At 39.2% G+C, this 12,143-nt stretch overlaps 1 protein-coding gene across 1 annotated transcript in view; it reads right to left on the bottom strand.

Moving 5' to 3' along the window:
- Positions 1–12,143, bottom strand: part of LOC121874640 (juvenile hormone esterase-like) — a 214,271-nt gene that overhangs the window by 59,314 nt on the left and 142,814 nt on the right. Inside the window, exon 10 of the mRNA XM_042378868.1 lies at positions 715–847. Coding sequence (XP_042234802.1) covers positions 715–847 — 133 coding nt within the window. The remainder of the gene's footprint in view (positions 1–714; positions 848–12,143) is intronic.

The following is a 12,143-nucleotide window of genomic DNA, read 5'->3' as shown; positions in this document are numbered from 1 at the left end:
ATTAAAAATATATGAAAATAGTTTTCCTAAAGAAAAACACTCAAAATAAGAAAGTGTCAACGTTCTTTACATTTACTCGCTTGATCTTCATGGACCCTAAACACGAAACTGTTGTAACACGTTACCATAGCTCATTAAGCAACCAGAATCTATCTTACATAGAAACTATTCGTTGGCTGAAGCAATCATCAGCTGATGAATGGGAGGTAGAGGTGAACCATAGCTAACAAGTCTGTCAAGTAGATGCTCCATATCACGGAAAATATCAAGGAAATCTCCCTTGTTGAACAAATATCGTCGCTTGAATTGCGTGTCATCATAAAAATTTATAGGATTTTGCCTATCTACCATCAATCTACTCTCTAAAAAATTCTAACTTGACGATATCGCCGAAAAGCGCGCTCTCCGTCAAAATTCATGATGACTAGCTATCTTGAATAACGGATCGACAGCTAAACCTGCCACCAGGCTGGATTAACGCGAGGGTCGACAAATCCGATCTCAAACCTGGTTTGAATCTTTGTGTTAGCTCAAGCCAGCGTTCTGAATCCAAATAATCTTCAAATTTCACTCGATCCTTGGTTTAAATCTCCATGCGGTTTCAAACCAGCATTCTGAATTCGGGCCCGAGAGTACTGGCAAAAACGTATTGGTCTTTACATTCAACCCACCCACCTCCTTCTCTCTCATACATAAAAAAAAAATTATCCTCACCCAGTGGCTGCAAAATTGGCCCAGAGTTTAGTCATGATATCTCTTAGCCTCAGGTCTTCTTCCCTCTCCAGATGTTTCCAATTGGTTTCTTCGCCAGTGAAAAGATAGAACAGGTCATCTACATGATTCACCCCTGTAATGAAATAATGGATTAAAAACAAAGGAAATATTATTGTATGGAGGTTTTGGTGACCCTTGACGGATGTTACAGTGATGAAAGCATATTGATAGTTACACCAAGACGACGAAGTAGGTGACTGTGTGACTTCGCTCTTCTCTTGTTCCCAGGTCCACTCGACTAGAGAACACTGGAAATGTCATGGTACACAACTGCACATAGCTATATAATGACGCAGACAATTTTAATGTTTCTTACCTTAAACAAATATAGGCTCAAGCAAAATGCGACAGATTTACAACAACACTGTAACTCTTTTCTTCTCTATCTGTAAAAACACAAAAGTACCAATTTGTATTATCAAGTGAGTATTTTAACATGTATGGACTTCAGAGCATAATTTGTGGTACTATGAAATAACAATGTCGGTAACGGCGGCAAATATATAAAATTTTAATTGTTGAATAAGTTATCAAAATTAACTGTATCCTACTACAGGGTAGTTGTTTTATAAACATATGAAATCATTATATTCCTACTGTAGATATTATGGGAAAATTTGGATACGTACAAGTGTATTTAACAAATGAATGTCCATGAAGAGTTAATGAATGTTGTTTTACCAGTAAAACATTAAGCAATAATCAATAAGCAATGTTGATGTATGCAAATTTTCTTAAGATTGAGGTTGAATATGAACGTAGACGTTCAACCTTATTGCCCAATTTCAAAACAGTGATTTGAACCTGGGATTTGAGCTCGGCTCAGGCCTGCGAAACAAAATTCCTAGATCCGAGATCCCTGCAGTGGATTACCCATATTTAGAACATCGACTTCAACACCGGATAGGGTAATCTGTTACATTATCTTCAATTACAAACAAGGATTCGAACACAGATATTTCAGCCAATCACATTTCAGTTACACCATAACGATAGCCAATCACCAACGAGAGTAATGTTGACAAGATTATGGCGGCAACTATGATTCGACGATTTTTTACAGAGGAGGAGAAATCTCTCCTTGCACATCAAAAGTTACTTTTTTTACTTTAATTAAAATCAAATTGTAATAAAATTATAATGATTTATGGTACTGTGTTACAACGTGGCTGTGTTATTATATGATAACAAAGAAATTCATAGAGGAAGAACAATTACAAACAAATTGTAGATATAATCCGGGACAGGTGTCAATATTCATAACCAAAGCAAGATGAATCAATGCAAGGTGTAGTGACCTGGCTAGGTTCAGTTAGGTTAGGTTAGGTTAGATTACGTTAGGTTAGGTTTCTTTATGTTCTTTTTAACCCTATTCCCCTGATTAGTAATGTTAAGAAAAGACTTTATTTTATTAATACATTAAAATCAAAATGCACTGAGCACTGATTCAATTATATTAGAAATATATCCAAATAGTTTTCCTAAAGAAAAACGCTCAAAATAAAGAAGTGTCAAAATCTTTTTTACCCGGAAACTATTCGTTGCAAAGAATCTTAAAATAATCATCAGTTGATGAATGGGAGGTAGAGGTGAACCATAGCCAACAGGTATGTCAAGTAGATGCTCCATATCACGGAAAATACCAAGGAAATCTCCCTAGCTGAACCTATATCTTTGTTTAAATTGCGTGTCATCATAAAAATTAATCGAATGCTGCCTATCTACAATCAGTCTTCTCTCTACAAAATTTCCAATTTGATGATATTGCCATAAACCGCGCTCTCCGTCAGCATTCATGTTGACTTGCTTGAAGGATTGACCGTTAAACCTGCCTCCAGGCTGGATTAACGCGAGGGTCGACAATTCCGATCTCAAACCTGGTTTGAATCTTTGTGTTGGCTCAAGCCAGCGTTCTGAATACCAACAATCTTCAATCTTCGCTCAATCCTTGGTTTAAACCTTCAGCGGTTTCAAATCACTGTTCTGAATTAGGGCCTAAAAGCCGACGAGCATTCCCCAAGTGACCGGATTTGCGTCACCTTGCCGTGACGTGGGGGCTCGAATAAACCATTTCCAATTTCCTGGGATAGGGATAAAGCTCCCAGCTTAAAGGCTAAAATGAGAAGGTTGGAAGTGGATAGTCACTACAGATGCAGGTTAACTTCTTCAAAGGCGATGGGTTGGTTCTTTTCCAGAGTGAGGTATGAGCGACCTCTACACCCCATTGTTAATTCCCAACTTTTTCTACTCCCTATTAATTAGCCTTGTGATAAAGAAAGGTTTCGAGCATTCATTCTCATTAATATCATCTCTTGTCCATGAACAACCATGGACAGACACAATAAACGTCACCTACATTGTCTCTCGTGTTTGTGGGCAGTACCTCCGAGAGCTAGCAAGTACTGTCCGAGCAAAACAAAGTCTTGGATATTAAACACAACAACGGAAAGTTTAAGAACGAAAAACACAAAATCAAAAAAGAAATACGGAATGTGAGGACATCATGTGAGGCTGGTAAGTTTGCAAATGTTTGAAGTGGGACATTCTAGGATTAAGTGAAGTAAGATGGACAGGTTCAAGTAGTATTAGTGGTGAAAGTATTTTACTTAATATATCCAGGTGATATAAATGGATATTGGGCTGTATCAAATAAGAGTTTTGTTTGTCAGATTCAATACTAAACCTATGGACTTAATAATAATACAGGTTTATGCATCAACAAATGATACTGAGGATAAAGTATAAGAAAAATTCATGAAGAATTAAAGGCAAAAAAAAAAGTAAAGTTGAAAGAATATATGATTATAATGGGCGATTTTAATACAAAACTTGGGAAAGGGAAAGAAGCACTGGAAGCAGGATCACTTACGTTGGGTAATAGAAATGAAAGAGAGGAAACATTAATTGACTTTTGGAAGGAATATACAATGATGATTGCAAATATATCTATGGAACTCACCCTAGGACAATTTAAATAACAGTCTCAGCAATCAAATAGAATATATTTTAATTCAGAAAAAGAATCAGAAATTCGGTAACCTGAACCACGATTTATTCAGGGGCATATTGTGAGTCGTAATCATGTCCAAGTAATGAGTTTAGTGAAACTAAAGCTTCAAAATTTAAATAAGAAAAACAATGGAAATAGTGAAATGGGATTTAAGGAACCACAAAAGAGGGCAAGCGATAGAATATTAATTGATGAACAAGAAACAGGACGACAATGGAATAATTACAAAGAAATTTTGTTACAGTGGGGAAAAGCTTATAGTTCATAGGAAGAACCTGCCTGAGAGTGAATGGATCACAAGTGAACTTTAAAAAAAGGAGGATAGATGAAGTAAAATGATAAGATGAAGTGAGGTTAATAAAGAACTTAACAAAGATTATTAAAAAGGAATGTAGACTGGCCAAGGAAGATTTTCTAAATAGACAAAACATGGAGGAAGAAGTTGATGTCAGAAGGAATAACTTTTTTTTTTTTTTTTTTACACGGGGATTAGCCCACCCGGGCACAGGTCACTGACCCACATCAGGGCCCAGGGGGCGAAAATTTAATAATAATAATAATAATTCATAGTAAATAAAATTTATAATAAAAAGTAAAATAAAATACAAAGAAATGCAAGAATGAAAAAAAATCAACAGTGAGAAACGCTATATGTATGTTGTTTTGTGGAATTAGCCCACACGGGCACAGGTCAAACGACCCACAACGGAGCCTGGGGGGAGAAAAAAAGAACGGAAAGAAATTGTAAATATAGAAAAAAAAGTTATACTGTATTAATCTACACCACGAAGATGCCGTAAAACCAGCTTTTTAAAGTGAGACAGATTGTAAGAGCATGGAAACACAAAAGAAGGCAGAACATTCCACAGTTTGGCTGTGTGAGGAAAGAAGGAGGTACTATGACGGGTTATTCCCGTGTGACCGACATCCACAGAGAAACGGTGGGCACCGCGGGCAAGACGTGTGTTACGAACCCACAGCCTTGCCGGCGGTACACAGGATGCCAAATCCACCGAACATTGCCCGTTAAAGTACCTGTAAAAGAGAGAGTGAAGCAACATTGCGGCGAAGAGAAAGGGAAGTGAGATTGTCGACTAAAGGAGGAGAGTTAATAAGACGAAATGCCTTTGATTCCACCCTATCTAATACAGTAGTTGGACAGAAGAAGAGCCACCCCAGATATGAGAGCATACTCCAAATTAGGACAAATGAATCCCTTATAAACTTGGAGCAACTGCTCAGGAGTGAAGTAGCTGCGGCATCTGTACAGCATCCTCAACTTTCGGGAGGCAGCTTTAGTTATACTAAGGATGTGTGATTTCCAGGACATATTGAAGGAAATGGTGAGGCCTAACATATTTATTTCAGAATTTGGGAGGATGATAGCGTCCTGAAATGTAATTGGTGGGAGATCGTCTAATTTACAAAGTGTAATTGGTAAATATTGAGTTTTATTACTATTGAACTTAACCAAGTTTGTACCTCCCCATTCAGAGATGCTGCACAGATCCGCGTTGATAGAAGTAATGATATCAGTTCTAGAAACAGATCTAGTTTGAGAGTTAGGAGGAAGGGGAAAACGTGAGGAAGAGTGAAGAGTAGAATCATCAGCGTAAAAATGGATAGAATTAGTTGTAGTGTGAAGTAATTCATTGATAAAAAGAAGAAAGAGAGTTGGTGAAAGAACAGAACCCTGTGGGACGCCACTACTGGTAGAGAAAGAGCAAGAAATCGATCCCTCGACAACAACTGCTATGGATCGGTTCTCAAGGAAGCTGGAGATGAGAAAACAAAGTGGGGGAGAGAAACCAAAAGAGGGAAGTTTAGACAGCAAAGACATACTGTATTATCCTGCAGCTTCACGTCTTGGTGACTACTGCCCAAATGTCTTTGCCTCTCAAGAGGATTTCGCCAATAATATTAAACAACATCTTCACTTGAAGAGGGTCGTCGTGTTTCAACCCGAGTTTTAAACTAAATGAGTCCTAAGGGACTCCGCAATACAGTACTTAACGGGGTGGTGTGGCTGTGAAATTAACTTATTCCAATATTATAAATTAATTTTATAATATAACTCCGGTTCCCCAACCAGTTACGAGTAACAGAGAAATGATTAGTATTTTTTTTTTCATTTTAACCTACAACTGTAACTTATAACATATAACCCCTACTAAAGAGATCCCCATTACATTAAACAATGAGCAAAGTTTAAAAATAATCAAACACAAAATAAAGATTGGAACATGGAATGCGAGGACATTATATGAGGCTGGTACTTTCTGGTATTAAGTGAAGTAAGATGAATAGGTTCACATAGCATTAGTGGTGAAGATTCTTACTCCATATAATCAGGTGGTGAAAAACATGAGAAAGTGTTGTATTCTTGTAAAACAGAAGAAGATGAGTAGTAGTGTAAAGGGATATTGAGCAGAGTCAGAGTTTTGTTAGCTAACTTTAATGTTAAACACATGAACTTGGTAATAATACAAGTTTATGCAACAACAAATGATAGTGAGGATGAATTTTTAGAAAAATTTTATGAAGATTTAAAAAAAGCAAAGGGCACTGTAAAGTTTAATGAAAATCTGATTATCGTGGGTAATCTTAACGCAAAAGCCGGGAAAGTAAAAGTAGCACCAGAAATAGGAGTACGTATCTGGGCAGCAACTAAACAGGGAGGTACTACCGCCTGGGAAGATATTGGAAGCATAATGTCTTGTCTAATGGTAGACCCTGCTGCCATATGGCATCACGAAAATTATGACAAAGTCCCAAGTTGCTGATCTGTTTTTGTGCCTTATTTACACACAATTGCAGGTCTCAATTGTTTCTCTAACTTGACAACACAGCATACATATAGCGTTTCTCACTAATTTTTTTTTTCATTTTTGCATTTCTTTATAGTTCTTTGTTATTATTATTATTATTATTATTATTATTATTATTATTATTATTATTATTATTATTATTATTATTATTATTATTACAGTATTATTATTATTATTAGTGTTATCATTATTATTTTATTTTACTTTTTATGATAAATTTGATTTACTATGAATACAGTAATTATTATATTCTCCCCCAGGCCCCGATGTGGGTCAGTGACCTGTGCCCGGGTGGACTAATCCCCGTAAAAAAAATATAAATAAAAAAATATATAATAAAAAATAAATAAAAATTTGAAATTTCTTTTGTACAGAAAACAAGATGATACAGGTAATTGTAAATAATTGTTTGACAAGCATCCTAGGAATCTCAATACAAGAGTTTCACCCCAGGGCAATGCAAACAACACAGTCAGGTATCAAATGAATCAAATAGATTATATTTAATCCAGAAAAAAATAAAAATACAATAACCCGAGGCCAGACCTATCTAGAGGTAGATTGTGGGTCAGATCAAGTCCCAGTAATGAGTTAATGAGGCCAAAACTTAAAAAAGAAAATGGACAAACTCAAATGGGCTATAGGTAATCTCAAAACAGAATGTGGGCTATAGGTAATCTCAAAACAGAGGCAGGGATTGAATATGAAATTTAAACCGAAAATAGATTTTCAGTATTGCTAGAGGGTGATTTTGATGAACAAAGACCAGGACAACATTTTAATAATTACAAAGAAGTAATGTTAGAAACTAAGAAAAACTTATAGGACATAGGAAGAACGAGGCAAAAGGTGAGTGGATGACAAATGAAATTTGAAAGGATATAGATAGATGAAAAAATATGAGAAAAGGAAGTGAGGTTTCCATACAAATTAACTAAGAATTTAAAATAGAATGCAGACAGGTAAAGAAAATTTATTTAGAAAGGAAATGTAGACAGATTAAGCAAATGAACCAGAAGAAATTAAATAAATGGGGTGGCACTATTAAAAGCAAAGACAATAAGATCCTGTTTGAGGCAGAAGAAGTAAAAGAACTATACAATAAAAGGATAGAGTAGAGGATTGAGGGAAAACGAAAAATGATAAAGGTTGTGGGGCTGATCAGCTTCCAGCAGAATTTGTAAAACAAATCGGCAAGAATGGAATAAAATTGTTGGACTAAAATGTGTAATTCTATATATTTCAAAGGAGACCTTCACAGTGATTAAAGGGTAAATAAGTACAGGGTATTTATAGTATTACCTAAAAAGCCAGGAGCCTCGGAGTGCACCTAGTTTAGAGCAATAAGCTTAATTAGTAATACCTGTAAAGTTTGGGTAAACATAATTTTATGTAGAATAAAGTTTAGAATAGAATGTGAGTTTCTGAAGAGCAAAATAGATTTAGAAAAGGAAAAGGCACTAGAGAAGCTATATTTGGTTGAGAATTTTGAATGAAAGGCTTTAGAGGTCTTAAGAAATTTGTATATCTGATTTGTTAGTTTTGCAAAAGATTTTTGATAATTATGGTACCTGTATTATGGTATTCACCAAGGAAATTAAACAGGTGGAAAATTTGGTGTATTTGGAAAGTAACATGAGCTGTGGTGGTAGATGTGCGGAATAAATCAAAGGAAGAATAGGGCGAGCAAACACAGCATTTAATAATCTATAAGACCCAATGAAAAGGGACATCAACTTAAATTTTAGAAACAAGGCTGCTGAAATGCTTTGTATGACAAGGACTTACGTATGGATTAGAAGCTTGGCCACATTCAGCAAACACCAGAAAGAGGCTGGAGGCCTTTGAAATGTAGTGTTATATGCGAATGATAAGAATAAGCCCCACTGACTGTTTAACAAATGAAAAAGTAATAAGATTATCAAATAACTTCTGGAGAAATAATTGAAATGTACAATATATATAATTAGGGATGACGGAATAATAACAGAAATATTAGTGGACAAAGATGAGGGATGGAGGGCCAGGGGAAGGCACAGACTCTGATGGATGAACGAAATTAAAAACTTGCTCCTCAGACAGATGCAAAATATAGGGGGGTTGGTAAAAACAGCCTGTAAGGGCGGAAACGATCTTCCTGCTCGTTACCGCTGCTAACTCTCTCGTTTGCTGGTGCGACCAACACTTGGGGGGAACAGAGGTGAGAACGGCAGCGGCTACCTGTGTCACAGGCAGATTCACCCCAGCCGTCATACAGTCACTATCTAGCTGCCCAGCTGTTCGTCAAATTCTGGCTGTGATCTCATCATAGGTCCTGGACTCTTGGGCTGTTTTCCCAGACCTTCACCTATCGACTGTCAATTCTTTGGTCATCTACCACTACCGCATACCATGACCGTCAGTTCATCTGTGCCCCTGTGTTCTCCTGCCATTTCAAGACATCTGCCGCTGTCGCTCCAGTGTGGAGTTGAATGGATGCTTCCCTACCCTGAGTGTGGATCACCATGATCCAGAACCTTCCCCCAGGGCCACTGCCATAGGAAATATCTGTTCATTGTTTGATTCTATCAGTTGTTGACTCCCATTAATTGTTTGATTCTATTAATTGCTGACTCCCATTAATTGTTTGCTCCCTTTAATTGTTTGCTTCCATTAATTGTTTGACTCCATTAACTGTTGACTGCCTTAATTGTTTGACTCCCGTAATTGTTTTTTGATGTTTGTTGAGTGGTGTCAGAGTTTTGTTATATTTTATATAGTAAAGAGATGTCAATCTCAAATGGTTGTTTGTTATTCCTCAGAAAATCATGGTCCTTGACTTTCCTTTATTAAGATCCTGATTGGTCTGGTAAGGGATTTCTATCCCAAAGTCCCAGGCCTTTACAAGTGGTGACCTTGCCAGGATTGTCTATGACCTTTGGTTTCTGAGGGCGAACACTCGTTCCGGTGTTGTTGTAAGTAGCCGTGAGCGCGCCACTTGCTGTCTGTGGCACGGAAGTAAGTGTTGTTCAGTGCTTATCCCGTCCTCCTGTTGTGCTAATTTTGTTGCTCTCCCTTGTACTTGGGAAAGTTAATTAGTGTTGGTTGGGGTGCACTGTGGATGCTGTCATAGCATTTTTGTTGTTGTTTCACCTGGTTCGGTTTCTTACCCTGAGAGTGATTCAGCTGGGCTGGGTGCAGAACATGGTTCCCTCCAGTCGGATCAAATCATTTATTGGTCTGATTGAGCCACTAGGTGAGTTACCTTTGGCTATTTGCGGGTAAGTTGTGCATTTTTCTTTTTGCTCTTGGCTTTTCGGATCATTATATATAAATTTGAGGAGTTGAAAGTCAAGCGGTGGCCCTGGGTCTGACAGGTACTGAGGTTGGTCAGTACGTGGTCAACCAACAGAATGCCGAGAGAGAGGAACGTCAAAAAGCGAGGGAGGAACTTCAGAAAAAGAGAGAGTTGGAGGAACGTCAGAGAGAAAGAGAGTTGGAGGAACGTCAGAGAGAAAGAGAGTTGGAGGAACTTCAGAAAAAGAGGGCGTTGGAGGAACGTCAGAGAGAAAGAGAGTTGGAGGAACGTCAGAGAGATAGAGAAAGAGAGTTCGAATTAGCTAAGCTGCAGATAGAAAAGGACCTAGAACTAGCTAGGATTAATGCTTCAAGTAGACCAGAATCCTCTGGCCATATACAAGACAATGTGGTAAAACCCAGCTTGCCTGTGTACCGTGAAGAAGAAGACGATCGCCTCCTACCTTGTTAGGTTTGAACGGGTAGCTGAGCTGCTTGGTGTAGCCCCAGATAGTTATGCTGTAAGGTTGGGTAGCCTACTGAGTGGTAAACCGGTAGAGATTTACACGTCCCTGTCTGCCGACATCACCAGAGCTTACTTCTTGTTGAAGCAAGCTCTCTTGCAAGGATTTAACAAGACTTCTGATGGTTATCGTGTTGATTTCCGCAGAACGAAGATTAGAGCAGAAGAAACGTACCAGCAGTTTTCGATTCACCTGGGTCGTTTGTTTCAACAATGGCTGGAGACATCAGAGGTTGAAGAAACCTTTGAGTCTCTCTCTAACTTCATGATATTAGATCAGTTTTTGTCTTCTCTACCTCCAGACTTGAGAATTTTTATCAAAGAACACCAGCCAGCAACGCTTGGAGAAGCTGTTCATCTTGCCGACAACTGGGTGTCTGCTCGCAACGCTTACCCTAAGTCTTCCCCTCCTGTAGTGAAGATTGCGAAGCCTCTGTCCTCTGAGGAACCATCCTCAGGAGTACACAGGAGTAGTTCACCAGCCTTGCGGTGTCACAGCTGCGGAGAAGAAGGGCACATTCGTTCTCGCTGTCCCAGGAATCCCCTCGCCTTCAAGACTGCTGACACTCATCAGCCCAGCAACAAGGTCGGATTCTGTTTGGAAGACAGGAGCTGCCCCCGTTATTGTGTCAGTGGAACAGTAAATGGGTCTAGGGCATCTACTTTCATCAGGGACACTGGTTGCTCGTGCATTATTGTCTCTGAGGAAGCCCTGCCTGACGCTGACATTTCCAGCTGCCCGAAGGTTAGTATCTCCGATTATTTAGGTCGTGTTGACCAGTTCCCTGTTGTTAGGTGTTACCTGCATTGCCCATATTTCACTGGTTGGTCTAATGTGGTAAGAGCTCCCATTAAATTTGCTAGTGTCCTCATTGGTAATGTTCCCGGTGTTCGTGACCCTAACGACCCGGAACCTTTAAAACTCTCCTCGCCACCAGCACCAGTCTCCTCGCCACCAGCACTAGTCCCCACGCCACCAGCACCAGTCCCCACGCCACCTGCTGCCGACGCCTCCTCGCAACCCTCACACGCCACCACACCTCCAGCAAGGGTCCAAGCTGTGGAGAAAAGGTTGGCGAAGGTGAAACGGCGGCATCCCCTGATTCTGACGAATTTGATGCCACTGACTGTGACGCCCAAGGAGTTCGCCAAGCTTCAAGACTCGTGTGCCACTCTGAAGCGGGTAAGGGAGAAGGTGACTTCCGGGGAGGAGGATCAGGTGAGAGATGGGTCGGTTTATAAGTTTGTTTCTATTAATGGGGTGTTACACAGGTCTTGTGTGTCATCCAAGCAACCAGCCAAAGTAGGTCGGGTTTTACTTGTTGTCCCTGCTGTTTGTCGTAGTAACATTCTCTCTGTAGCTCACAAGAGCCCTCTAGTAAGTCACTGTTCTCGTAGGAAAACTTATAGGAAGGTTGCTGATCAGTTTTACTGGCCAGGTATGGGAGCGGATATTAGAGCTTTTTGTAGGAGTTGTGATCAGTGCCCGCGTATGTCCGCCAAGGGTAGAGTCCGTCCTGTTCCACTTGAACCCTAACCCGCCATTGCAGAACCATCTTCTCGGGTAGCCATAGATTTTGTTGGACCGTTCTCACCCCCTTCCTCTAAGACACCTAAATTACACCAAACTAATTTGTTAAGGCAATATAATTGCAGGACCCACATTGCCCGTGTCCTTGACGACGTTCCCAAGCTGGAGTTAGTCGAGGCACTACCCTGCAAGAGTTCCTGT

The sequence above is a fragment of the Homarus americanus genome, unplaced genomic scaffold (assembly GCF_018991925.1).
Source record: "Homarus americanus isolate GMGI-L3 unplaced genomic scaffold, GMGI_Hamer_2.0 scaffold34360, whole genome shotgun sequence".
Taxonomy (NCBI): domain Eukaryota; kingdom Metazoa; phylum Arthropoda; class Malacostraca; order Decapoda; family Nephropidae; genus Homarus; species Homarus americanus.
The sequence above is the reverse complement of the archived record's forward strand: the minus strand, read 5'-3'. Positions and strand labels throughout refer to the sequence as shown.